The following is a 27,233-nucleotide window of genomic DNA, read 5'->3' on the forward strand; positions in this document are numbered from 1 at the left end:
AAAATGAAACAGAACTTCCAGATTTTTTTTTTTTTTAAGATTTTATTTTTATTTGACAGAGACACAGGGAGAGAGGGAACACAAGTAGGGAGAGTGGGAGAGGGAGAAGCAGGCTTCCCAATGAGTAGGGAGCCCAATGCAGGACTCGATTCCAGAACCCCAGGATCATGACCTGAGCTGAAGGCAGACACTTAACAACTGAGCCACCCAGGTGCCCCAGAACTTCCAGATTTCTAACAGGGATTCCCACCTACTTCCCCAACCTGCTGCTCTTCCCCACACCCCAAGGCAGGGAAATCCCTGCTGCCTCCCCTCATCTCTAACTCAGCTGTAAGGCAGTTTAGGAGCCGCTGGCAGAATCAATGGCATCGACCAAGGGAGGGGGGGTGGCAAGGGATTTTCCTGTGCTTAACTACTGATCACGGCTAAGTGGAAATCCTATAAACACGAGCGGAAATCAATGGAGGCTGCTTAGCGGCCAGGGGAGAGGGGCGGCCCACAGATTGCATCTGACGGATGAGGGAGAAGAGGCAGCCAGGGAGGGCTCATGGAAGGCTAGCTGAGGGTAAGGTAAAGAACAGGCAGAGCTAGAGAGAGAGGAGTCACTGTGGGAAGGAGGCCTGGGGAAGAGGCACAGGCTGCCCAGGAAAGAACCCTGTTAGACCCAGAGTTCTCTTCCTTGTTGAAGAAGTGACAGCCTAGCCCAAGCTGCTGTCAGATTTAGTCCTCTGTGGTTTCTCTCTGAGGCTGTATACTTCCAGCAGGTGCTGATAGTCCTGAGGCCGGAAGCGCTGGAGGTATACCATCACCTTAGGAGGTGCTGTCTCCTGTGCAGGCACACCTGCAGGCAAAAGGAGAAATGAGAAGAGAGAACCAGACAGAGCTGTAAATGCTTTGATTCCACTCCCTGCCCTCCTAGCCAGACCTCAAAGTTGTTTCCAAGGCAGCACTGGGATTCTGAAGGCCATCCGAGCAGTTTCCATGACCCACCAGCGCACACCCTGACTGGCCTTGCCAGTGGGGCCTACAGGGGCCACTTCGGGTAGGAGTGAAGCTGGGAAGCCAAGCGTGAGCCTCTCCTCAGGCAAGGAGAAATGAAGAGGTGCTCAGATGCCATGAAGACAGAGGGTGCCTCTGTATCTACTCTTTTCAGTTACTGCTCCTGGCCCCCAGTCAAGATGAAAGCTCATGCAGGCAGGCTGAAGCTCGTTAGGTTGATAATGAAGCACAAGCAGAGATGCACACAGAGAAACAGGGATGTAGAAAGAGAAGCAGCAACAACCATGGGGTGAGATTCGCATAGTATTCTAGCCTCTATGTGGTATGGAGTCGCCATAAGTCAGTATCTTATTGTTAGAGCCTGGCAGCATGCTGGGCTTATAGCAGGAAACTCAACTCAGTGTATGTTTGCTGAGAAAGCGAGAGCAGCATTCCACCGCTTGAAGGCCTCATGGAATGCACAATCCCATACTTCTGTGGATGAACTGTCTACAGAAAAAGAAACCTGCCACGGCTTCTCCTGTTGTCTGTCACATAAGTACAGCGTTCTTGCCTTTTTAACCAAAGCCAATGGGACAAATTAAATGAGGATCTAGGTAGCTATAAAAAAGAAGAAAACAGGATTTGGGGGAAGAAAGGATGGATGGAAGGATTCAAGCAGAGGACGAATGCAAACTTGGAGCAGCCGGTGGTGTGAGAACTAAATGAGGCAAGGATTGGGGGAGATTAGAGACAAGGAAGGATCCAATCCAGGTTAGACAGCTTCTGTAAAAGAAAACTGTCCTCCAAAAAATGGCCAAGACGATCCCTGTTACAGAAATAACCCCAAGACCCTCTCCTCTGGCTGATTTCAGTGGATACATCCAAAAGAGTGGTAGGGAAGGCAAGGAAATGACAGAGGGGCACATCTCCCTCACCAAGCATGCTGCTGAGGCTGTGGATCTTCTCTAGGGCAGCTGGGACCTCAGCCTTCTCGTGCACCAGGGCCTCTACCTCACCCACAGCATAGCCAAAGTCGGCTGTATCCAGATCCACCGTGAGCGAAAGCTCCTCTTCAGCTGGGGATAGCACCAGCTTCCAGGCACTACGCTTGGTCACAAAACTAGCTACTTCCTGCAGCCCCAGTGGGCCCAGCACAGCAGCCACACTTCCAGACTCCAGGACGTCAGCTCCCAGCACCTCACAGAGCTGAGCCACAATTGCGGGCTCAACTGTGAGTTCCATAAACTCAGTGTGAGGTCCTGAGACAACAGCTGCTCCAGAATATTTGAGCTCCCACCCACTACCCTCTCTCTGTCGCAGCCAGTAGTCAGACCGCATGAGGTTCAGCTCAGGGGTGTCATAGTAGCTGTCCCGGAAGGTGACCTGGTGCTCCAGGGTGCCCCCCAACTCCTGCAGCCGCTCCTCTGTGTCAGGGCCAGGAACAAACTTTCGCTCCACCTCAATCAATGGCTGGGCCATGCTACCTGCAATCAGTAAATCAATAAACATTTGCTGAGCTCCCAAGGGTGCTCAACCTTGCAGGGTGACAATTCAGCAAACCACCCTCTACCTGGGAAGAATTTATGAGGCACACGCTGTCACCGAGCTCTGTGTTGGGGCCACAGCTCTCTCTCCCTGCCTCAGAGATGGATGGCCCTGGTCTATCTCTGATGTCTTAAGGTTCTGCAACAGTGGCAGATCTCCAGGTAATCCCTTACACCTTCGGTGATGTCCTCAATCCAAAGGGCTCCCTAGAAAACTGTAGTGGGTGTCCTCCTTTCAATACTCGCCCTCTATACCTTGCTACCCCTACCCCGGGTGGCCAGCGGCTCACTTCCCGCAACGACCCCGCCCTTCGCCACAGCACCGGCCAAGCCAGCGGAGCCTCGGGTCTCACCTCAAAGTCCGAGGAGCTCCCACTCGCTGGACCTGGAGATGGGTGAGGGGAGCCCACGCCAAGCCCGCGAGGAATGCCGGGAGCAGTCCCTGGTCTCGGACCTGGGGCCGGATTTCTGTGCACCTAGCCGGTCCCAGCACGAGCGGCCATATTAGGCCCGATGTGGCGATGCCGAGGACAGGCCGGGCGAGAGACCTGCTACGTAATAGGGGGTCCACGACCTCCGCGCAGGACCGGGAACGCAGAAGTACCCCCGCGCTCTGCTCCTCCTGCCCGACCCCTCCCGACTCCCGGGGGTCTCCCGGTCTCAGGCCGCAGGCTGAGCCCGATACCCCGGGGTCCGGATGCATGATGGGAGTTGTAGTTCCAAAGGGAGATTTTTGCTTCCTCGCCCCACCCGTCGCTATGGTGATAGGAAAGCTTCGGCTACTGCCCGCGGGACTCAACCTGAAGTTGAGCAGGGATGGTGCAGGCACTTCCTAGACAAATAGGCCTGAAATCCAAGCCACTAACCCAAACGCTATCCAAGAGAGATTTTATTGACTGTAATGGTGACCCACAAAATACAAGCCAGTGACAATGGGCTGAAAAGGGGGATAACTAAGACCAGTTTAACTACTCGGGAATTTTAGAGGTGATAATATGTTCTGCATTGAGTGTTTAGGGCAAGGTTGAAAACCTTCTGTCAGAGAAGGAACGAAATTTTGGATAGGAACTAAAGACATAAGGGGATTTCAACAGAGACCCAGATGGAGACAGGAAAAGCATGAGCAAAGACCAAGAAGCTAGAGAGCACCTGGCCAGTGTGTAAGAAGGAGATGAGGCTAGAAATACAGTTGAAGGCCAGGTTGGAAATGGCTTTGAGTGCCAGCCTGAGGAATTTGTCCCTGAGTTGCCAGGGGCCCCTGAGCAGGCTTTGTCTGGAGTGGGAGAAACTCTCACATTCGCCTAAAATACAGGAAGATGTGGGGGTGGCCCTTTGAGTGTTTTGGGAGACAAAATAGAGAAGAGGCCCTTCTTACTCTCTCTGAGGACTATGATTACCTGGAGACCGTGTGTCTGACCCTCTGGGTGCGGTACCTTGCTGAGGAACAGTGCCTCTTTTCAACTCCTATGATGAGTGAAAAGTGCCAGGTTCTCAACATCTGTCATCTTCCCAGGATGTTTCTGGAAACAAATGACCTGTGGGAAGTACTGTGGGGCAGACACATCTTGAACTTGGGATGTCTTGGATGCATCCCTCCTCCACCCCATAACAGGCACCAGTAGTCAGGGAGGGGAGGGCCCCCAGCCCCTAGTTCCAATCACTGGCATACTTTTCATCCATCCTTCAAGGATTTTCAGTTTTCTTTCCTAGGGGAAAAAGCCTCTTTCTCTGAATTATAAGGTCCTCTTCCCTGAGTTACAAAGTGCTATTCAGTGGGGCAGAGGCAGCAGATTAACTGAAAGGAAAGACCAGACTCAGGAACCAGATAGACCTGGGGTTGACTTCAGCTTTGATTTCCACGTGTTTGGTCTTGGGCACGCTACTCCACCTCACTAAACCTCTCAGACCTCTCTTCTTGGTAAAAAGTGGATTGCCACAGTTATGGGTGGGGATTCAGTGATAAATGGTCACATCATAGAGACTCAAAATCTTCCTCTTTTCCTGTGAGCTCCAAGGTGGTTTTTTTTTTTCTTTTCTCTCCTTTCTTACTTTCCTTCCTTTTCTTTTCCTTTATTATTATTATTATTATTTTACTTTTTTAAAGATTTTTTAAATTTATTTGACAGAGATCACAAGTGGGCAGAGAGGCAGGCAGAGAGAAAGAGAGGGAAGCAGGCTCTCCGCTGAGCCAAGAGCCCGATGCCAATGGGGGCTCAATCCCAGGACCCTAAGATCATGACCTGAGCCAAAGGCAGAAGCCTAACCCACTGAGCCACCCAGGCGCCCCTATTATTTTACTTTTAAGAGAAATAGGCTATAGCAGCTATTGTGAGCCCTGGAGTCAGACCATCAAGGTTTGAATCCTGGCACTGTTACTTATTGGCCATGTGACTTTGGGCCACTTAATTAACTTTTTTGTGGCCTGATTTCCTCAACTGTAAAATGGGACTAGCTTGTGAGGATTAAGTAAATTAATGAACACGAAAGTGCTTGGAACTGTTCTGTGTACTCAATAAATCTGTACAGCTATTATTAGACTATAAGAGAGCTTAATAACCTGAGGATGAGGCCCAGGGGCCGGAAGCTCCCTTTCCCGACCCAACTCTGGGTGGAGGGAACAGAAGCTCTTGGAGACTTTCGAGTAACTGCTGTGGAAGAGAAGGTTCTAGTACCCAACTGGAAAGGAGGGGGACTGGTAAGGCAGGAAGAAAGGAATGGAAAAGAAAGGTGGGCCTGGGGCGCTCTGGAAAGCTGGTAGAAGCCCATGCTTATTCTATGGCCGCTTTAAAACAAACAACAAAACACATGCATAGTTTCTGTAGGCAGGAGGGAGAGAAAGAGAACACGAGAAGGAGTTTAAAAGCGCCTGCACCTTTGCAAGCACTAGCTTGGACCCGGCGCCACAGTGAGCAAGGGGGCCCCGCCCTCGGGCAGGCCTGCCCTCGGTCCTCGGTCCCGCGAGCTCACGCAGCGTGTGCTGGCAGGCGGGTGGGAGCAGGGACGGACTACAACTCCCGGCACGCACCGCGGCGGGCGGGACGCTGCACCTGCTCAGTGGGGCCGCCCCGGGCGCCTGGGTATTGATTATTCCATTGTGTAGGACGCCTCGGCTCCAGCCAGTGAATGAGGCGGAGGAGTGAGGGCGAGGAGGAGGAGGAGGAGGAGGAGGAGGAGGAGGAGGGCGAGGAGGAGGAGGAGGAGGAGGGCGAGGAGGAGGAGGCAGGGAGAGAGCGAGTGCCCAGGGTGAATCAATGGAAACCCCCTCACGAAGCCGGGAAAACACTTCAGCCGCAGCCAAATAGCATTGATTATTTTCCTTCACTTCCCTCACCGCCGTGAATTTATTTATTTATTTTTTCCATCTCCGTCCCTGACGCCCCGGAGTGAGCGCTGGAGGGAGGGAGGAGGAGGGGAAAAAAAAAGGAATCAACACATCGGAGAAGTCCCTTCCAAGAGCCGCCCCCTCCCCTCCCCGCCTCGCGCTGCTCGGCGGCCGCGGTTCGACTCCCGTCCCTGCTTCCAGCTGAGGTGTAAGTGCATCGATTTCCGATGCTGCTGGGTTGGTTTTTTTTTTCTCCTCTCCCTCTCTCTCTTCTTCCTTTCCTTGCTCTTTGGAAGCTGGAGACGGAGGGGAGAGGAGGCGCTCGGAGACTGCCGCTGGAGGGCACGGAGAGGGACGGGGAAGGGGCTGGGGGAGGGGACAGGGACGGACGGACAGACAGACCGAGAGCCTGGGGAGAAGGAGAGGTAGCGGTGGGGGGGAGGGGGTGTGCGAGGGAGGATAGGGTGGGGGAGAAAGATGCAGGGGTGGAGGGAGAGACGGCGAAAGGAAAAGGCATCGAGGCTGGACCAGGAGCCAGCTGGACAGACGGAGGGTATCGAGAGCCTAGACGGACCGCGCCGAGCTGTGCGGGGAGCGGGGGTCCCGGAGGGAAGGGGAGGCAGGGTGAGTTGCGGGCTCGGAGCTGTCAGCCGGGAGGGGCCTGGGTCTCGGCTGCCCCCAGCCGGCTGCGGGATCGGAAACCTCGGCAGGGGGCGGACTGGCGGATGGGCTAGCATGCTGGGGCCGAGGGTGGGTGGAAGCGGACGTGGATACTCAATCTTCGATCTTCGTTTTGCCTGAAGTTGAGCTTTTTTTTTTTTTTTTTTTTTTTGGAAAGGTGCGAGTAGGTGAGGGGAGGCCACTGCTCCACTCAAGGTGAAGTGTGTCTCTCCCGGCCCTCCAACTCTCCACCTGCTCTGCTCTTGTGTGTCCCCCTCTCAGTAGTCCTGTCATTTTTGAGCACTCGACCACGCGTGGTCTGGATGTGCTTGTAGCCCCGCTGATCTGTGTCCACGAGTCCCCTGCCTCTTGATTTTGCCATTCTTCCCCCTCGTTCATTCTCTTCACCCATCCATCTCTGGGTCTGTGTGTCACTGTCTCCGCATGTGACTCTTCCTATCCGAGTGATCCTCTTCCTGTGTGTCCCTGTCACTTTGTGTCATGCCTTGGCTGCCTGACTGGTCTGTCTGTCTGTCTGTCTAGGACTCCATGCCCTCTCCTTCAGAGTCCTTATGATATCCCTGGCCTTTTGAGGCTACTTTTTTCATGCTTATCAGTCATGATAGTGGCAGTCACTGGTCAGGGGCCTGGAAAGAGTCTGAAGGATGGGGCAGATGTGTCTCCTTAAAGGACTCAGGTACCCTTTCAGCACAGCCAGGACAGCATCCTCTTCCACCTTCACCTGCGAAGCTTGGAACTTCTAGCATTGTTGACTGTCTCCTTTGCCATGTGCCTGTCTCCCCGACCAGGACCTCTGGTCTCTCGTGTGTCATTTGCCTCTCCAGAAGCTTCCCACCACAAACCTCTTCCTTGCTGACTTGATTTCCTCCCTTCCCTCATTTTGCCATTGTATATTTTTTCATTTTCCCATTTTGCTTCACCCCCCACCCCTTTTTTTTGCGATCCTGTCTCCCATGACCTCCCTTGCTTCTTTACCTTTGTTCCCATAACCTGCCTTCTGCCTACCTTTTCTCCTTGGTCACCTTAATTTCCTTTTATCCCTTATCCTCTCACCCAGAATTTTAACCTCCGCACCAGAAGGTAACAAGAGAGCAAGGGGCTGGGAGAGGTGGGGAGTATGGTTTGTGAAGGCACATAAACAGGCCAAGAAATCAATTTAGTGGGCTTCCAGGGCATATAACCCCTTCATCAGTCAGGGCCATTATGTCCATTAACTGTCAACTTTGATTTTGTAAGGGGACCTTCTCTAGGTCTTTGAGCTCCACCCTGCTTGGTTGCCTCTCATCCTTTAGTTCCTTTTAGGTATCAGTGGCTTTTTCTTCACTTTCTAGCTCATCTGCCCGGGCCCCTGTTATTATCATATTTGGATTCAGCATGATCTTTTACAGGACTGTTTTCATTCATATGACAGAAGCTATCTTATGGAAGAGGCCCGGTTCTTTCAGCCTAAAGAATGGGAAAGGTGGATAAAGAGTCAGGAGAGTTTGCCTTGTTTTAAGCGCATCATTGTTTTCCAGCCCTTGGGGCTTGAAAGGGTAAGAGGAGGAGGTAGATAGGGGCAGAAGATGGACGATTTCAGAGGTGAATAGTGTTCCAGAAAGGAAGGAGAGGCTGGGTATAATAAATGTATGGGGTAGAGAAATGCATGACGTGTGGAATGTGCAAAAGGAAAGGAAGAAAATCCATGCGGAATGGGGGCAGGGAAGGAACTGAGGGGTGATTAATGAAAAATTGGGAGAATGAAATAAAACACGAGTTTAGAGCGGTACAGAAGATGGACAGAAATGATAGAGTATTCCTAAAGAGGAGGTCAACAGAAAAGGCAAAATGCAGTGAATACAATGGTAAAGTGGGGGAAGGGAGGAATTGGAAGAATAAGATGAGGTGGAAAAAGAATATGGTACAAAGAAGGTAAATGGAAGGCAAATGGAGGAGTGCTGAAGCAGATCAGAGCCGCACAGAGCTTGGGAGGGGGAAGAAAGGAGAGCATGAGGTATCAAAGGAAACAAATGCCTCTGGTGTGAGAGGGACACAGCGTGACCGGTGCAAAGAGAGCGCTGCAGGAGGGGTGATTCGGAAAAAGGCGTAGCAGAAATACCACCGGGTGAAGCCCCGCAAGAGAGAGATGCCAAAGGAGAGGCAGAGAGCGTGCAGAGATACTGGTGAAGAGAGAGGGAAAGAGACCTCACAAGCATCCGTTCCACTGGCCACATCCCTCACTACCCCACCAGAGGCCTTTGCTTTTCATTTCCAAGCCAGGGGACACAAGCAAAGAGATGAAAAAGTAGAATTTCCATTTACTTAGGCTGACAGGAACTTGAATCTTTCTAGTCCCCTGAGAACCAAAGGCCTCCAGCTCTGATGTCATAAATTGCTGGTGTTGCCCTGGCAACCTGACAGGGTTCCTCCCTCCGTGATGTCAGAGCAGCTGGTGTTACCTTGAGACCCACAGAGGAACAACTTGCTGCTTTGCTGGGAGCTGGGCACTACGGAGGCCAAGGCCTGAGTCTGATCTCTAGGATCCCTGGGTCGGTAGCTTGACCTTGCCTCCCCAGAGCTGTTCTGAGCTCAGAGTGAGATCTCCTATGTGAGTCCCTGACATTCACTGGAACCTGCCGGAGCAAGAGGAAGAGACCTTGGGAGACGGGGCATTGAGGACCGGGTGGTAGGACTGAAAGGCAGGCAAAGAAGGAAGAAAACTGGAGATGGCAGTTTGGGAACGTGAAAGGAGAAGGGCTTTGTGAGCAGGGAGGAGAGTTGAAAATGTAAGATGAACCTAGCTCTGGATTTAGGAGTAGAGACTGAAGCTGGAAATGCAGAAGAGAGGAGATCAGGGCTGTGTGAGTGTAACCTGAGGCAGGGATAGAGAAAAGGGCTGGGTTCTGAAATGCCAGAGGGCACAGTGGACTTTGTCTGGGGTGGGGTGGGGCGACTGAGTTGAGAGAGGAAGCTGTTGGGTGAGAGACCCAGGGTTAAGTCATGATGGCCCTAGGTGCAGGTGCCTTGTCCATCTACTTGCCGATTGTTTCCCAGCACATGGCCCAGCATCTGCCACATAGATGATGCTTAGTAAACATCTGTTGACCAAATGTTGAATTAATCAGAAGAAGCCAGGGAAAGGAGTTGCCTACCTTCCTCTCAGGCTTAAGTCTCCATAAATGGGCAAGTTGAGAAAGCAGAAACTGAAGGAAAGGGCTGGAGGGGAGTTCACTGAACAGCAGTGAGATCTGAGGTGGAGAGAGGAGAGACTGTCTAGGTTAGAGGCACACTTGGTGTCAGCCAGGGCAGCCACACTTGGAGGGCTGACTCTAGGGGCTGATCTGGGGAGTCTTTGGAGAGATAATGGGAAGAAAACATGAATGAACAGTCTTAGAAGCCCAAGAGGAAGATGAGGAGGAGGATAGAGAAAGGAGGTGGTTTCCAGAAAAGGTTGGGAGTTGTTTCCGAAGACAAGAGTTGGCAGATGTGAATTGGAAGTAGCATCCCCACTCTACCCCATTCCCAATCATGGAACCACAACTAAATCAGTGATACCCCTGCCCCGCCCCACAAGTCACCAAGAGTTCATGAATCAATACCAGGCCCGTCCTACACACCCTCTCCCAATCCAGGCAAACACAAGGAAGTCAGCACTGGCCAAGTGGGCCAGCAGGCAGTAGGCACAGACCTGGGTGTCAAGAACCCTGTGGGGATGGCCTTGACCCCTGACTGCCAATTGTTGAGAGTCCAGAGGCTTTAGAAAGGGATGGGGTGTGGCAAGAGATGTGGAGCTCATCACAACTCTGAGGGAAATCTGCAGAGAGGTGTCCCAGTACACAGAAGTCTTCGAGAAAGATGCACGGGTCAGGGATTATAATCTTCCCGTTTCTATGGTGGAGTCATAAAGACCCTGAATGGGTTGAGGACTTGAGAAGACCTGGAAGGGAGCAAGCAAGCAAGTGGGGAGCCCTGGGAGGGAAGGGGAAGTCTGGCTATAATAAGAAAGGCCAGGGCAACTGGAGAAGGGGCAGGGGTGGGGGGGGGGGAGTATCCTGAAGGGAGGGCAGTGGCGGCTGGATGCACTGTCAGCCACCACCATGGACTTGGGCAGCTCATATTTTGCAGCAGGCGACAGGCTGTCGACACGGCGGTCCTTTACCTCACCGTTAGAAACTCATTTCATTGATTTTTCCATCTTTCTTCTCTGCCTTCTCAGTCATCCCACCACTCACTTTCCCAGAGCCCCTTGCCTCTCTGGGGAAAGCCCAGGGGCCTGCCTGCCCACCCCTCCTCCACCCCAGGCTCTTGAGACAAGGGTGAAAGATTAGAGGGCCGTCCCTCGGCATCCTGAGGTAATCCCATTGGCTCTCAGTAGCCCCCTTCTGTAGGAAAGTAGTTCTGAGACTAGGGCCTCTGGATGGTTGTTCGAGATGCCCAGTTCAAGGGGAGACTGGGCTAGATCCGCCTCTTCCCCTGTCACCAAGCTATACCACTAGAGAGCAGGCTGCATATACCTGGAGGGAGACATATTTTTTTCCTTTCTTTTTTTTCTTTTTAAAAGATTTTTATTTATTTGACAGAGACAGGGAGAGAAGGAACACAAGTTGGGGGAGTGGGAGAGGGAGAAGCAGGCTTCCCGCTGAGCAGGGAGCCCTATGCAATGCGGGGGCTCCATCCCAGGACCCTGAGCTGAAAGCAGACGATTAACAACTGAGAGACTTTTTTTTTTTTTTCTAATTCCTGCCGAGATAGCTGGGTATCCCTCAAAAATTTTCTTTCCAAGTCAAGTGAGAGAACAGGAGCTGCCTCTCTGTGTTTGGGCAGGAATAGGGGATTACATGAAAGCGAAGCTTCCAGTCTTGGAGTCACCCCAGGGCCATCCACCCACACGGCGGCCTGTGCAATTAGGAGGACATAGTATCAAGAGCTCTTTTCTGAGAGAAGGTAAATGCATGCAGGCTCGCGCTCAGTGTAGCGTGCTGACATGCAGTCGGTGGGGCAGGATGGGTGTGGGCCAGAAATTTTTACTTCAGTGTGGACATTTCCCTAGTGCCTCCTCTAGTCACAGCCAGCTACCCTCAGCCTCTCCCTTTGGGGCTGGGATCCGAGGAAAGGTTAAGAGTCAATTGCTAGTCATTTGGCTTCTCAGTGAAGGAAGGCAGAGGGTGGGACCAGAGTGTTAGACTGGGTTTCCCTGAGGAACTGATGGGGATACACGCCATTTCCATCCTCCTATCTTTCCATCCTTGTTTTCTCCGTGATCACCACCCCCCCACCTCAGTCTCAAGCCCAAGGCAAGGCCATCTATCCTCCTTTTTCTCTGGTCTCCGAGGTGGTTTTTCAGGTCTGCGATGTCTGAGTCTAGATTTCTGCTGCTGCTTCTGACTCATGGGCCTCTTGCCCCCATGGCAGCTGTCTTCTTTCCTGTCCAAGTTCTGGACCTCTGGCATGCTTGGGCCAGAATGCCTTCTTCCATCTCCAGCTTCTTCTGGCTGCCCGATTTCCAAAATCCAGAGATAAACCCGATGCTTCAGGGAAAGGAGTGCACTTGAGGTTAGGAAGAGAGAAGGCCAGGGGAAGCCAAGAAGGGGGTGCGGGATGGATGGGGCAGGGAGCGGGAGAAGCGGGGACCGTTAGAGTCTGACTGAGAGGGAGTCCGAGGCAAAAACCATGTGACTTGGAGCCGGAGTGAAGGCCACAATTTAAATGAAAAAGGAGGAAGGAGGGCGGTAGGCTTGTGCGGCCGGGGAAAGAAATGGAGGAGCAAAACCGGGAGTCTGACCCCCTGCCGGGAAACGATGGCAGCGTTCGAAGGGGAGGGAGGGAGAGTGGTTGGGGAGAGGCTTCAAGCCGAAAAGGCAGCCTCGGCTCGGCCTCCGTGGCAGCCCTGAGTTCAAGCCGTGCTGGCTTTGACCCTTGTGGGAGGAACTGAAGTGGCAAATTAACGACGATAATGAAGTCACTGCTCCTTGTTTGTCTTTGCTGGTTTCCCCTTGAGATTTGTCCTTTGGCCAGACGGGGCAACGTGGGGGAGGGGAGGGCCAGCGGCAGGGAAGGGCGGGGGAGGGGCGCGGAGGAGAGGACGGGCAGGCAGAGATGCGGAGGCCGAACGAGAAGGAGGGAACCCAGGCACAGCGGAGGCCGAGGGAAGGGGACGCACCAGGAGTAGGGCAGAGGCGAGGGGAGCGGAAAGCTGGGACGAAAGAGAACAATGGGGAACAGAGCAGAGAAGCCTGGAAGGAGGAGCACAAGACCAGGCGGGAGAAGGAGAGGTGGCACCGGGAAATGGCGAGCCGGAGGGAAAGAACGTGGCCGGGCTGCGGGAGCTGCAGCTGGCTGGGCCAGTGGGCGGGGCCTCATCTCCATCTCTAATGGCTGTGAAATGAGGTTAGCTCCATTAGAGGCGGCGAGAGTGTAACGGGATCACACTCATTAGGGCTGGGCCATCCCAGTAATTACCACCACCCCAAACACGCCCGCGCCAGCCGGGCCGCCGAGCACAAACAGGCACGAGGCAACACACCCGCACCGGACACCCCGCCGCCCAGCGGCAGCCCCCGGCCCCCGCCCGCAGAACCCGGGCCTCGGGGAGACCCAGCCGGAGGCTCGAGAACCAGCACCTTCACTAACCTCGAAAAGGTGCTGGGACCGACAGCGCTACACCCAGGCCCTCGGCCACACACAGTCAGAAAACAGAAAACACACGCGTACACCCCAACTCAGGAAATAAGGCACGTGGATGAATAATTACCGTTTCCATTTATTGATCACAAAGTGCTGGCCTGGATAATGATCATCTCAATGGACACAACTCCATGAGGAGCCAGTCCCCATTATGTATATGAAGAAATCGTTTTTAAGCAACTCACCCGAAGTCATTTACATAATACAGACTAGAACTAAAATTGGATTCCAGTTTGACCCTAAAGGCCGCGTTCTAAATCATAACCATACTGTCTGTCTTGAAGTCCATCTGCTATTATGGATGCACATGTGTAGACTTCCAGCTTTAAGAGACATTATCCCAAACGAATACTCATATCCTCAACTCCGCCTTTTGATATCTAGCTCTCCCCCCACCCCAAACACAAACATACAAAAGGAATGGCCAGAGCCCCTCATTGACTACAGTGTGAATAGCGCCCCCTGGAGTTGCACAAAGCCTTAGTCCTCTTTTGGCCCATCTTCTACTAAGAAATTGAGAGTGGCCATCACCTTCCAAGCTGAAAGAGGACCTGATATGTATCCTCGGGCTTATATGCTCAAGGCGGGACACACATAAGGGCAGAGTAACACACACAAAACTCAAAGACCTCGTTCAAAATACATGGCAGCCAGAGTTCAGAAGCTTACGAATTGTACTGGGGTCAGGCTACCTGAGTCCAGTCTGGGTTCTACTTCTTCCTAAGTGTGAGACCTTAGAAATTCCTTAACCCATCTAAGTCTGTTTCCATGTTTGTAAAATGGGAATGAATAGCTGTAGTTTTCATCAGACTGCAGGTCAGAATCAGGTGATGCAGGGCTTGGTGGGGGGGGGGCTCAGCATGGTGCTGGCATAGAGGAAACATTTAATGACATTATTATTAGTTGTTGTTGTGACACTATTTAAATGGAGTCGTTACCATCACAAGGGTTCACAGATGCTCAAAGAATTAGAAGGGTTTGTTTATATACACAGTCACTTAGAATGGTATTCTTCCAAATGATTCTAAAGCATTGTGTGTAATTTCTTTCTGAGTGCAGGGAGATCAGCAGTCTTCTACAGAGGTCCCCCCTGCCAGGATCAGATAGGATCCTGAATCTGAATTCAAGGGCACTACTTCCTGCCCTTCATATAGAAGAAGGGTTCAGAGCTGGCTTTATGGGGTTGTCTGGCCTGAGTCTCCCCTATGATATCACACAGCTCCACTCTGCTGTCCTAACAACTGAGGGGTGTCATTAAGGGAGATGCATGAGCGAAAGGGTCCACTCCTCTCCAGGACATCCACCCTTCCAGCAGCCCATTCAACATGCCATGCAAATGTGGATGGATGTTCAACTAGCTAGCTGTGGTTTTAGTCCACAGTTTCCTTTAGACCCCTGCCTTCTGCTCCTAGCCTACCCCCCCCCAGCCCCTCAGTCTTCTTCCTCTCTGCCTCTCTTTTCCCCTCACACCTCATCCAGTTAGTTCCCTCATGCCCACCTTAAGCATCTTGCAAGATGTAAGACACAGCCCCCTTGCTTCATCCTTCCCAGTGAAGACAGGCCACCTGCCCAATCTGATGTCAAAGCTGGGAGGTCTTAGTGAGATTCAGTAATCACATGTGCGGATCAAGATCCAGCCCCTTCCCCGAGCTTCCCTACCTCTCCCTCTTTCTCCGGCCTCTTCTCTGCATTAGCTCTCTCTTTACCCCCTATGACACTCCTTCACCTGCCTGAGTATCTCATTCCCTGCCATTCTCATTTTCCATCCTGTGGACAAAACTTCTATTGCACAAAGTAAACACTACCAGATATTTGGGGTAGAGGGAGATGGAGAGATCTAGGAGAGATAGGTAGGATTAAAATAGAGGAATAGGTACTCCTGAGACTAATATTACACTATATGTTACTTGCTAGATTTTAAATAAAAACTTGAAATGTGAAAAATATATAAAATGGAGGAATAGGAGTACCTCCTTTTGTTTTCTTTTTAAATAAGAAGGTAAGATTTAGAGACAGAAAATTATCATTTTAAATGCAGGGAGAGTGGGGCGCCTGGGTGGCTCAGAGAGTTAGGCCTCTGACTTCGGCTTGGGTCATGGTCTCCGGGTCTTGGGATCCAGCCCTGAGTCGGGCTCTCTGCTCAGCAGGGAGCCTGTTTCTCCCTCTCTCTCTGCCTGCTTGTGATCTCTCTCTCTCTGTGTGTCAAATGAATAAATAAAATCTTTTTAAAAATTAAAAAAAATTTAAATGCAGGGAGAGGCCATATAGTTTTGATCCAAGCATTAGCTGCTTCTGCACCCTGGCCAAGTGTGGGCCCAGGCAAGGCTTTCATTCTCTGCTCTGGGATGATGGGGTGTCTTGCAGCCTGGCAATCTAGAGGACAAAGTGAGAAGTGAACTCTGCTGCTGGGCACACTTAGATTTAAATCCTGTCCACTGAAGGCACTGCCCTCAGTTTTTGAAATGGGCAGAAATTAGAGGATGAGTCCTGGTCAAGAGGGACAAGGCAGGGGCACCTGGGTGGCTCAGTTGGTTGGGCACCTGCCTTCGGCTCAGGTTGTGATCCTGGGGTCCTGAGATGGAGCCCCACATGGGGCTCTCTGTTCAGCAGGGAGCCTGCTTCTCCCTCTCTCTCTGCCTGCCACTCCCTCTGCTTGTGCTCTCTCCCCCCCGCCCGCTGTCAATAAATAAAAACTTAAAAAAAGAAAACAAAAACAAAAAGAAGGGGCAAGGTGGAAGGAAAGTTGTCTCCTACCTGCAAACACCTTGCTCTACTCTGTGGGCGGAGCTAGCGAAGAGAGAAGGAAAAGAACTAACCTGACCATCCAGTGTCCACTGGACGTGCACACAGTCTTTACAGTGGCCAGAAAAGAAGGAATCCTTCTTCCCATTTTCCCAGATAAGGAAACAAACAAGTAACTTACCAAGGTGGCACAGCTGGTGAGTGGGGGAATCAGCACTGAACCTGGGTCTGCATGAATCCAAAGCCCATGTTCTTCCCCTACCCTAAAAATAAAGCTCATTAAGTCAGAGTTTATTTGCTGTTTATACCAAAGAGTCCCCCTGAGACAGGGCACTCACTCCATCTTTCCTTTTTCTCTTCGAGACCCTCTTCTCCACGTCTGAGGCCTCTTGAAAGCAACAGGTTGAGACAAAATGAGAAGAGAGCCCAGGGCAAAGTGAGTGTGGAAGAGAGCAGTGCTGTAGGCAAGAATTTCAGAGAGGAAAAGAGAAAAGCCAGAGTGTCTGGAGGGCTCTGATGGGGAAATCATTGTATGTAAATTTTAAGCAAAAGTGCTGGTGCTCTCAGGCAGACTTTTCAGGGAAAGCCTTTGCCTTGTCCTTGGGCTTGGAGAAAAGAAGGGAGTGGGGTTTTGCTTTCTGATTTAAGGACGGAGGCCGGGAAGAGAAAGGCGATCTGTTTGTTCCTCGCCTGCCCTGTCTTTTCTTTGGTGCTGTTCCTTTCGTAACCACTAGGGAGCAGTAGTGTTCCTTCCCCTCTCCTAGTCGGCTGGGGCCGGGAGGGGGCGCTACCCACCGATAGTCTTAGTCTCGCTGGGCTCTGAGGCAGCGCCCCTGGCCGGCTTTGCCTTGGCTTCCTCCGGCCAGCGTGACCCCACGCCCTAATTCCTCCTCGGTGAGGGGCAGATTGTCTCCTTCCTCGAGCCTCCTTTCTTTGGTCCTTCCTTTACCCTTGCTCCTTTAGCTCCTGTAGTTCTCCGGTCTTAAGTCTCACTATGCTCTGCCTGCCTTGCGTGGTCTCACAGCCTACCTCTTCAGACGGTCATAACGTCCCATTCAAGCCTTTTAGCCCATCTGTCTCTCTCCCCATAGCTTTCTGGGTCCCACTGTCTATGTTGGAGCCTCCGGGCTCCCTCCTGTTCTAGGTACTGTGTGTCTGCCCCGAGAACAGGGAGCGCACATCAAGACGGAGGAATTCTTGCGCAGCTATTTACTGGGTGTCTTTCTGAGGGACAGGTCTGTGCAGTTCAGTGATGACGGCTGTGGGGCAGCCGCTCCCCAGCTCAGCTTTGACAGTAGCTCAGCCTTCTCTTCTCAGCCTGAGCAGCAGCCAGCAACAAGGCCCTGGAAAGAGGAAGAGGGCAACAGAAACAAACAAACAAAAAAAAGAAAATATTTCTCCATCTCTCCGTCTTCCCTTTTCTCTGCTCCTCTCCCCAGGAGGGAAGGAAGCATTAGGGAGGGAAATGGAATGAAGGGGTAGCAGGGGAGCTCTGGAGACTGAGGGCCCTTTTGGAGCTGGAAGATTCCTCTCAGGGGACGGCTACACCCTCAGAACTCTCCACCCTCCCTTGGCTCCAGGCCTGCCTCCTCCCATCCCCCTCGGTGGCAGCAGCCTTGTAATTTAAAGCTCTCTCTGTCGCCTCTAATGTGATCCTCTCGTTTTATTGACTCTCTCTGCCGTCTGTGGCGCCCCTTCACATCAATCTCCGCTCTAATCACACCGCCGCTACTGCCTGCTGTCTCCCCTAACCCCTCTCCTCCTGGGCCCCAGCCCTTGCTGCCACCTTTCCTTTGACTGTCCCTCCACTTCCACCCTCTGCCTGGCCTGCCCTCTTCGCCCCCTCCCTCCCCCAGAGGCAGGAATGCCAGGGCCCTTGAGGGGCACCTTCTCCCCTTCCCCACCTCTTGGATGTGCACCAAGGGAGAGGAGACGCCCTTAAGGACAGCCCGGACCTACAGGAGGAATGGCAGCAGTCTGAGGGCGGACAGGACACTTGGCCCGGGGCTGGGGGTGGGGGGTAGGTGGAGGGTGGCTTGGTTCGTCATCTGGTTTTGCACCATCTCCAGCGAGAGCTGCAGACTGAGTTCCAGGTAGGAAGCGCAAAGAGAGGGACACAGGCCCAGAGAGGGAAGGAAGAAAAGAGTGAGGAGGAGGGAAATGGAAGGAGGGGGGAAAGGTGAAAAACTAATTGCTGCAGTTAAAGGTTTATAATAAATAGAGGGTGAGGGGGGAGACATGTGGAGAAGTGGGGGGAGGAGTCGGGGGGTGCACTGAGGCAGAGATAAATTTGCAATTGAAATTCTTTCCTGTAGAGGAGGAGGGGGAGGTGGGGAAGAGATTTGCAATTTTAAACAGCCGCCGAACTCCCCTCAGCTGTCTGGGTCTCACCCGCAAGCTAGCCCAAAGCTAAAACTCCTTTGGTTTCTAGCTAGCAATCAGCTGGGTCTTTTTCCAGGCCTGAGAAATAAGAGCTTTGGAGGAAGGATCTGGGGCTTAGGTCTTCCTAGCACCTCCTCTGAAGTTGGAGCTGGAGTTGGGAGGCAGGAGGAAGCCGCTGAACGATGGGATGTAGGCGCGGTGGCCCCTTGGGGCCGGAGCACCATCCAGGTCAGCCCTCCGTGGCAGGGCCCCGGAGAAGCCTCTCGGGCCCAGCCTCAGTCCTTCTCACCAGGTGGGGCGGCGGAAGGGTGGCAGGCCCCCACTGTGGGGGGTGACAGTGGATTGTCAGACCCTCGTGAGCCAGCACACCTACCCCCAAGGATTCTGCGGGGGGACACCTTTCTCAGACAGGGTCGGGCTTCTGCTTTCTGGGTATCTAGGATAACCCCACCTTCTAATTCCTTTACTTCCCTCTTGGTTTTCCAAAGACCTCCCCCCTCCCCCCCCACCCCTCCACCCCTCGCCCAGGTGCTGATTTGCATTTTCATTAGCATGCTGCTCCAGCCCCACTCGGAGCTCCTTAATGGCTCCGACTTCACGCCTGGCTAGACCCCCAGGAGGAGGGGGGTAGTGGGAAAGGGGGCCTGCAGGCTAGGTGGGGCCAGACTGAAGACCAAGTCCTAATGGAAGAGTCTGAAGGTGAGGGTTAGAGGTGGCCCAGGGAAGGAGAGGCCACATCCCTTCCCGGCACTGGGCTGAGCTCGGAAGGCTAAGTTATTAGAGATTGGCTGATAGTAAAAACTGGAAAGGATGCAAGCCACTTGGGACATGGGGAGAAGTATGGGATGGTGATCTCTGGGGAATTGGTGAGTTGGGTGGGGGCAGGGAGGTGTGGTCAACAAGGTAAAAAGGTTGGGAGCAGCCTGGGAGGCCAGGTGCTTCTAGTCAGCCGGAGGGAGGCTGGGAATCCTGACTGCTATGCGGTTGGAAGCAGTTTTGGTCTGTATTGGGTCTGAGAACCATCCAGGTAGTTGGAGGAGCCCAGATCTCTGGGCCCCGCCGGTCCTTTTCTCGTTTCACCTTCTTGGACCTGCATGACAGTCAGCAGCTCGCTCAACCTCTCTGTGTCTTTGGCTATCTCATCTGTAAAGTAAGGTGGTTGGTTGTTAGATTAAATGAGATTATTGATGAAAGCATTTAGCACAGTACCAGGACGGTGGTAGACGGACCTGGATAGCTTCTAATAATAATATTACTGTTACTTTTTTTTTTTTTTTAATCTCTTTGGGGAGGAGGAGGTTAATCACATTGCAGCTGTTATCTTCCGACTGGCCAGGGAAGCCTCTGCCTATTCTGAGTGCAGTGACCAGCGATGGATGATCTGGAAGGCACCTGCAGGCCAGTGAAAGTTCTCTGTGGCCTCCCTTGCCAGAGGACCTTGACTTAGGGCAACTACCCCTTCAGTGAGTGGAAAATCTGAGGGCCTTTCCTAGAGTTCATTCATTCAACAGATAATGTATTGACTACACGTGGCAGGCATGTTTCATGGTGCTAATGATAGAGTAATAAATAACACAAGAGTTCTTGCTCTCCTGGCATTGACCTTCTAGAATTCTAGGCAGAAATAAGTAAACCAGGAAATAGGAGGTAGTGGTAAAGCTCTGAAGAAAATAACCCCTGGGGCATAGTAGCCCCTGTAGGGAGGGAAGGCCTGTAGGAAGGGGTGACAGGTAAGCAGAGACCTGAATGAGCAGGAGCCGCTAAACAGAGGTCTTGGCTGTTTACCTTAGGCAAGGCCCTAAGGTGGGAATGAACTTGACATGTTTGAGGAATGGAGAGAAGGCCAGTGGACCGCTGCTAGCCAGCCAGGCGGGGTGGAGGGTTTGAAGATGTGTCAGAAGTGGGTAGGCATTAGATGAGATAGATGCTTTTATAAATCAGGGACAGAGTTTGGATCTTATTCACAGTGCAGTGAGAAATCATGGACAAGTTCTAGGCACAAATAGAGTTTACGTTTTAAAAGATGCTTCTTTATAGTACAAGTTGCTTTTTTTTTTTTTTTTTGAAAGATTTTATTTATTTATGTGAGAGAGAGGGAACACAAGTAGGGGAAGTGGGAGAGAGAGAAGCAGGCTTCCTGCCAAGCAGGGAGCCTGATGTGGGGTTCAATCCCAGGACCCTGGGATCATGACCTGATCTGAAGGCAGCTGCTTAATGACTGAGCCATCCAGGTGCCCCTACAATTTACATTTTAAAAGATGCTTCTTTATGATAACTGAAATGTGCTTTAAAACAATATGGGAAGAGGGGAAATGGGTGAGGATATGGATGGAACAAGACCAACCATGTGTTGGTGGCTTTTGAAGCTGAGTGATGAGAACGAAAGGGTTCCTGGTATTACTTGGTCTACTTTTATATAGGTCTGGCAGTTTTCTTTTAAGATTTTATTTATTTAGGGGCACCTGGGTGACTCAGTGGGTTAAACCTCTGCCTTTGGCTCAGATCGTGATGCCAGGGTCCTGAGATGGAGCCCCACATCGGGCTCTCTGCTTAGCAGGGATCCTGCTTCCCTCTCTCTCCCTGCCTGCCTCTCTGCCTACTTGTGATCTCTGTCAAATAAATAAATAAAATCTTAAAAAATTTATTTATTTATTTGACACAGAAAGAGAGCGATCACAAGCAGGCAGAGAGGCCGAGAGAGAGGGGGAAGCAGGCTCCCCGCCGAGCAGAGAGCCCAATGCGGGGCTCGATCCCAGGACCCTGAGATCGTTACCTGAGCCAAAGGCAGAGGCTTAACCCACTGAGCCACCCAGGCACCCCTTCTTTTCTTTTTTTAAATATTTTATTTATTTATTTGAGAGAGAGCACACGCGTGAGAGAGAGAAAGCATGAAGAGAGGGGGGAAGGTGAGAGGGAGAGACAGACTCCCTGCTGAGCCAGGAGCCTGATCATGCTGGGACTTGATCCCTGGATTCCACGATCATGACCTGAACCAAAGGCAGATGCTTAACCCACTGAGCCACCCAGGCACCTTGGCATTTTTCATAATTGAGAATTAAATGAAAGATCATTCCTGCTGCTGGATGGAAGGAGACTGGGCTATAGGGGCACTAGTGGAAGTGGAGGCCACTATGTGGAGTCCGTTGCCCTGTTCAGGAAGGGCAGTGGTTTGGGCCACGACAGTGCTAGTGGAGAGGACGCTGGTGGAGGGACAGGACAGGTGTCTGAGAGGTTGCTGTCCAGTTGCATATGAGTGGGAGCAAGAGGAACCTTATAGGTTTTTACTGATTTTTTAAAAAGAATTTATTTATTTGATAGATAGCACAAATAGGGGGAGGCAGGCAGAGAGAGAGAGGGGAAGCAGGCTCCCCGCTGAGCAGGGAGCTTGATGTGGGACTCCATCCCAGAACCCTGGGATCATGACCTGAGCTGAAGGCCGAGGCTTAAGCCACTGAGCCATCCAGTTGCCCTTGGTTTTTATTGATTTTTAAAGATTTTATTCATCTGAGAGAGACAGACAGATTGAGAGAACGAGTGGGAGGAAGGGCAGAGGAAGAAGTAGACTCCCCCTGGGATCATGACCCGAACCGAAGGTAGACGCTCAACCAACTGAGCCACCCAGGTGCCTGACCGCTTTTTAGCTTTTTTGCCTAAGCAACCAGATCAATGGAGGTGCGAATTTTTGAGAGAGGAAAGATGGGAGGACCAAATTCAGGGGAGAAATACAGAGTTCTGATTTTGAACACGGTAGGTTTGAAGACTTAGCACTAAGGCGAAGCTTCATGTTGGCAAACAGGTACCTGAGTCTGGTGCTCGGGAAAGAAGCAAGTGGGGCTGGAGTATCTGGAGTGTCGACTGCCTGGCCAAGTGTCTCCTGCCACCTCATGGCCCCGCTCTCTCTCCACGTTTCCCCTGCAGGGTACTGGCTGTCACGCTGAGATGAACCCCCAGCACCCCTCCGTCAGCAATGGCTACCCTTAACGCACCCTCTACCGCCGGCGTCACCCCAACCCCTGGGCACCATGCCCCGTCCCCGCCTCCAGACACCTTCCCCAGCACCCCCGCTGACCCTGTCACCAAAGATCCCCCTGCTGCCCCCTCCAGCTCTGAGAGCATGAGGCCCTCAGAGCCAGGGGGACAGGCCCTGGAGCCGGGCTGTGGCCTCGTCCCACCAAAGGAGACTGGGGAGCCCCAAGAAGAGCCTGGCTGTGGTGGCTTCTCACCAAAGGACCTAGGAGTTCGAGAGGACAAGGAGCAGGAGGAGGAAGGAGGTGGGCTCCCACCCGTGGACCTAAGCAACCATTTGTTCTTCATAGCTGGTGGTGAGGCCTACCTCGCAGCCAAGCTGTCCCTGACAGGTGGCAGTGAACTGTTACCAAAGGGCTTCCCTTGGGGTGAGGTGGGAATCAAAGAAGAGCCCAGCCTGCCCCTCCTTGCCCACTCGCCCCCTGCACTCCTCACTGCCCTTCACATCCAACATGGCTTTGACCCAATCCAAGGCTTTAGCTCTTCTGACCAAATTCTGTCCCGTGATACCTCAGCGCCATCTCCGGCCACCTGTGAGGGAAGGGATGGAGCCTTCTGGAGCTACCAGCTGGCTCCAAACCCACCCGGAGATCCCAAAGATGGCCCTATGGAGAGCAGGGGAGGAGACCACAGGGCACTCTTCTGGCTCTGCCTCCTGTGCCGCCTGGGTTTCAGTGGGCCCCAGGCTTTTGTCGGTCACACACAGTCTCACGGGGTGAAGCTCACCCCTGCTCAACACCTGAGCCTGCCCAGTAACCCAGCTGTGCTCCAGGTGGGAGAGGAGGGCTGCACGGCCCTCCTAAGCTTTCTGGAACCAAAACCACCTACTCAGCCCCCTCTAGAAGGGCCCCCCGACAACAGCAGCACAGTGAGCACAGAGGCAAATGGAGCCCCGCCCGAGGACGGCCCCACTGAGGCCAAAGCCCAGGCACCTGTCCTGCCTGCCAACGAAGTCCTGGCCCTCAGCCCGCCCTCCCCGCCCGCAACCCCCGCCACCTGGGACCCCAGCCCAGCCGAAGCCAAAGAATCGCCGATGGCAGCAGGTGAGGCAGGGCCGGATTGGCTCTCCGAGGGGCAAGAAGAGGACGGAGGGCTCTGCCCCCCACTCAACCAAAGCTCACCCGCCTCAAAGGAAGGGGGCACTCTCCCTGCCCTCGTCGGCTCCCCTGAAGACTCCAGTGACCCACCGCAGCCCTATCGCCTCGCTGACGACTATACCCCGGCCCCCGCGGCCTTCCAGGGCCTCAGCCTGTCCAGCCACATGTCTCTGTTACACTCCCGCAACTCCTGCAAGACGCTCAAGTGTCCCAAGTGCAACTGGCACTACAAGTACCAGCAGACCCTGGACGTGCACATGCGGGAGAAGCACCCCGAGAGCAACAGCCACTGCAGCTACTGCAGTGCGGGCGGCGCGCACCCCCGCCTGGCCCGGGGCGAGAGCTACAACTGCGGCTACAAGCCCTACCGCTGCGACGTGTGCAACTACTCCACCACCACCAAGGGCAACCTCAGTATCCACATGCAGTCGGATAAGCACCTGGCCAACCTGCAGGGCTTCCAGGCGGGCCCTGGGGGCCAGGGCAGCCCCCCAGAGGCAGTGCTCCCCGCCGTTGCTGGGGACAAGGAGCCCAAGACCAAATCGTCCTGGCAGTGCAAGGTGTGTAGCTATGAGACCAACATCTCCCGCAACCTGCGCATCCACATGACCTCTGAGAAACACATGCAGAATGTGTTGCTCCTGCACCAGGGGCTGCCGCTGGGCCTGCCACCTGGGCTGGTGGGGCCAGGCCCCCCGCCGCCGCCGCCGGGAGCCGCCCCCACCCCCAGCCCTGAACTCTTCCAGTACTTCGGGCAGCAGGCCCTGGGGCAGCCTCAGGCTCCCTTGCCAGGCTCTGGGCTGAGGCCGGACAAGCCCCTGGAAGCCCAGCTGCTTCTCAACGGCTTCCACCACCTTGGAGCGTCTGCTCGCAAGTTCCCCACACCTGGTAAGCAGCCTGGGCTCTGCACCCGATTCCCCTCCTCCCTTCCCCGTGCCCAAACTCCAGTCCCTATGTGCTCCCAAGGGCCGGAACCCCCCTAGCCCCCCACCCCAGGTAATCCCATCTCCCTCTGCACTGCCCTCATTTGCCCACCCGCCCATTTCCTTCCTTGGGCCACTCATCTGTCTCTGTCCCCCAGCCCCTGGCAGCCTCTCCCCGGATACCCCTCTGCCTCCAAGTCAGCTCCTGGGCCCCTTGTCCGATGGCCTGCCCACCTCACCGCCCCCAGACGACAGCCCAGCCCTGAAGGTGTTCCGCTGCCTGGTGTGCCAGGCCTTCAGCACGGACAGCCTGGAGCTGCTGCTCTACCACTGCAGCGTGGGCCGGAGCCTCCCGGAGGCCGAGTGGAAGGAGGTGGCCGGGGACACCCACCGCTGCAAACTCTGCTGCTACGGCACCCAGCTGAAGGCCAACTTCCAACTCCACCTCAAGACTGACAAACACGCGCAGAAGTACCAGCTGGCCGCCCACCTGAGGGAGGGTGGTGGGGCCATGGGCTCCCCTGCCCCAGTGCCCCTGGGAGACGGGGCTCCCTACGGCTCCGTGCCCCCGCTGCACCTGCGCTGCAACATCTGTGACTTCGAGTCCAACAGCAAGGAGAAGATGCAGCTGCATGCCCGGGCTGCAGCCCATGAGGAAAACAGCCAGATCTATAAGGTGAGGGAGGCGGGGAGGGTCTGGCCCTGGAGGGGCCTGGCACAGAGCCCCTGGGGACAGAGGAGAGGTGAGGGGCACGGGGATGGACCAGGGAGACACCCACGAGTGGGAGAGTGTGGGGGAAAACCCGTGGCGGGCAAGATTGGGTAAAATGGCAAGTATGTACCAGGCTTATCGACTTTTTGGAGATGATTATGGAGAGGAGACCAAAGGATGATGGACACAGACAAAGTGAACCCAGTACTTTATTCAACTTTTCTGGTGTTTGGGACTAGAGAGGTGGGGTCTCTGTCTGCTTAGGCCATCTTGTCAGCAGTTCAAGGGGATGGAAACAGACTTCATCCACCTACCAGGTGGGAGTCTAGGATTGGTAGGAGGAAGAGGAGGAGATGGGGGAGGAAGAGCAATCCTATCCAGGTGGCCAGAGGAGGGCAGAGGGAGTGGGCAGGGTGGGGGTGCTGCTGCTCATGCTCCCTTGAGGGAGGCAGAGGGGGTCCCTGAGATCGAGAGGGGCCTGTCCCTCGGGGCCTGAGCACCTTCTTTCCACGCTTCCAGTTTCTGCTGGAGATGGAAGGGGCAGCAGCCGGGCCCGAGCTGGGGCTGTTCCGCTGCCTGCTGTGCGCATGGGAGACGCCGTCCCGCCTGGCTGTGCTACAGCACCTGCGTGCACCAGCCCACCGCGACGCCCAGGCCCAGCGGCGCCTGCAGCTGCTGCAGGGTGGCCCCGCGGCCGAGGATGGGCTGTCCGCGCTGCAGAGCATCCTGAGCTTCAGCCATGGGCAGCTGCGGACTCCCGGTGAGGAAGCGGGTGCTGGGGCTTGGGAGAAGGCAACACCTGTGAGGAGAAAGGGGTCTGTGGACAGTCGAGAGCGTGTGGAAAGGAACCCTGTGAAGGCGTGATGAAACCGGGTGTGGGGAACAGTGGGGCAGCCCGGGGGAGGCTCTTGGGAGGGAGGAGGCAGAGGAGAGCAGTGGCTTTGCTGGGTGGAGAGCAGAGAACAGGAGGGGAGGGCAAGGGAGGAGAGGAGGAGTTGCCTGGCAATTGCAAATGGTAAGCAGGGTTCCAGCAACACTAGCTAGGTGTTGGGGGTGGCAGGAGCCGGTCAGGAAGGAGAGAGGAGGTAGAAGAACAGAAGAATGGAATCCGCTTCGTGCTGGGCAGGAGATGGGAGCTGTGGGCCTGGCCCTAAGGCAAGCAGGGAGCAGAAGCCCTTGTCAGGCTCCCCAGACTCTTCCTGTCTCCTAGGAGGTCTTCAGCCCGAAGGCTGGGCTTAGGGTCCCCTTAGGCAGCTGAGGTTGTACCAACAGAGACCAGGAACAGCCAGCCAGGCGCCATTGATCCAGAGGGTGCAGAAGAGCCTGGAAGGGGCTGTCAGAGGTGGGCACGGGCATCTGCGCTTGCAGGGGCCGGCGGCGGGCGAGGGTGAGGGTGCGGGCAGCAGGAACCAGGAACAGGCCGCATTGACTGGTGCTAATTGAATTGCCAATATGCTGGCTGGAGTTAAGTGCCGGAGGGGCCCAGATCAATAGCTAATGATCCTGGCGCAGGGCTGAACGGAGTTAAGGAACTTTAACACTTTAATTAGGCTGCCACCGAAAATAAATTCCTACACATCTGTCAATTCTTACTTGAGTGGTAATCTCCTCTCCCAGCTAGACCTGCTGCCTCCTGCTCACCGCACCTGCTTCCATTTTAGGCCTCACCTTCCTTCTTCGGTGCCCCTCCCTTTATGGTTCTGGGCTCCCTGCTTCCAGGACCAGTCAAGATGGGGAGCCAAGTTGGGCCCCCTCTCTGCTGCCTAGGGCCAGACTTGCCTCCTCATCCTGAAATGACGGGGCCTGGGCTCACAGAGAGGATCTCTTATGCCCTCCTAGCTCTAACCCCGTCATTTCTCCTTAATCCTGTATTTCTTTTTGCCAGCTTTTTGTCCTCTCCGGCCTGGTGGCTCATCCATCCATCTTCTCCTCCTGGCTGCTTGTCCTGCTTCCTCTGCCCTGTGTCTTCCCTTTCCTAATGCTTCACTTTTATTAAGCCGACTCTCCCCTCCTCCTACACAGGGAAGCCTCCTGTCACCCCCTCAGCTGAGCTGCCCACCCCTGAAAAAGATGCTCAGAACAAAACAGAACAATTGGGTGAGTTGCTCAACTGGTCCCTCTTCCCTCCATCCCTGCCCCGTTTCCCGCCCCACTCCCCGC

General features: G+C 53.9%; 2 protein-coding genes across 8 annotated transcripts in view; one reads left to right on the forward strand and one right to left on the reverse strand.

The window, feature by feature from the left end:
* Nucleotides 1-125: 125 nt before the first annotated feature.
* Nucleotides 126-3,235, reverse strand: THTPA (thiamine triphosphatase). Of its 2 annotated transcripts, XM_032856344.1 has the most exons (4): nucleotides 2,879-3,235; nucleotides 2,552-2,740; nucleotides 1,917-2,465; nucleotides 126-841 (listed from the first exon to the last, which is right to left on the reverse strand). In XM_032856344.1, exons 3-4 carry the CDS (start codon nucleotides 2,458-2,460, stop codon nucleotides 699-701), a joined length of 687 nt encoding a protein of 228 aa, XP_032712235.1. In that variant the 5' UTR covers nucleotides 2,461-2,465; nucleotides 2,552-2,740; nucleotides 2,879-3,235; the 3' UTR covers nucleotides 126-698. The 2 variants fall into 2 exon arrangements, with proteins under 2 accessions (XP_032712235.1, XP_032712234.1); XM_032856343.1 differs by lacking the exon at nucleotides 2,552-2,740.
* Nucleotides 3,236-5,695: 2,460 nt separating this feature from the next.
* Nucleotides 5,696-27,233, forward strand: part of ZFHX2 (zinc finger homeobox 2) — a 29,911-nt gene continuing 8,373 nt past the window's right edge. Inside the window, exons 1-6 of one of the 6 annotated variants that reach the window (XM_032856350.1) lie at nucleotides 5,696-6,055; nucleotides 19,652-19,778; nucleotides 22,234-24,326; nucleotides 24,520-25,037; nucleotides 25,593-25,833; nucleotides 27,096-27,170. In XM_032856350.1, the coding sequence (XP_032712241.1) occupies nucleotides 22,283-24,326; nucleotides 24,520-25,037; nucleotides 25,593-25,833; nucleotides 27,096-27,170 (2,878 nt within the window). In that variant the 5' untranslated portion in view covers nucleotides 5,696-6,055; nucleotides 19,652-19,778; nucleotides 22,234-22,282. Of the gene's footprint in view, nucleotides 6,056-6,330; nucleotides 6,472-17,933; nucleotides 17,947-17,975; nucleotides 18,027-18,829; nucleotides 19,015-19,607; nucleotides 19,779-22,233; nucleotides 24,327-24,519; nucleotides 25,038-25,592; nucleotides 25,834-27,095; nucleotides 27,171-27,233 lie in introns of those variants that run through there. The other 5 variants (XM_032856346.1, XM_032856349.1, XM_032856347.1 and 2 more) reach the window with 5 other exon arrangements.

This window comes from Lontra canadensis, unplaced genomic scaffold (assembly GCF_010015895.1).
Source record: "Lontra canadensis isolate GAN:19392208 unplaced genomic scaffold, GSC_riverotter_1.0 scaffold12, whole genome shotgun sequence".
NCBI classification, from domain to species: domain Eukaryota; kingdom Metazoa; phylum Chordata; class Mammalia; order Carnivora; family Mustelidae; genus Lontra; species Lontra canadensis.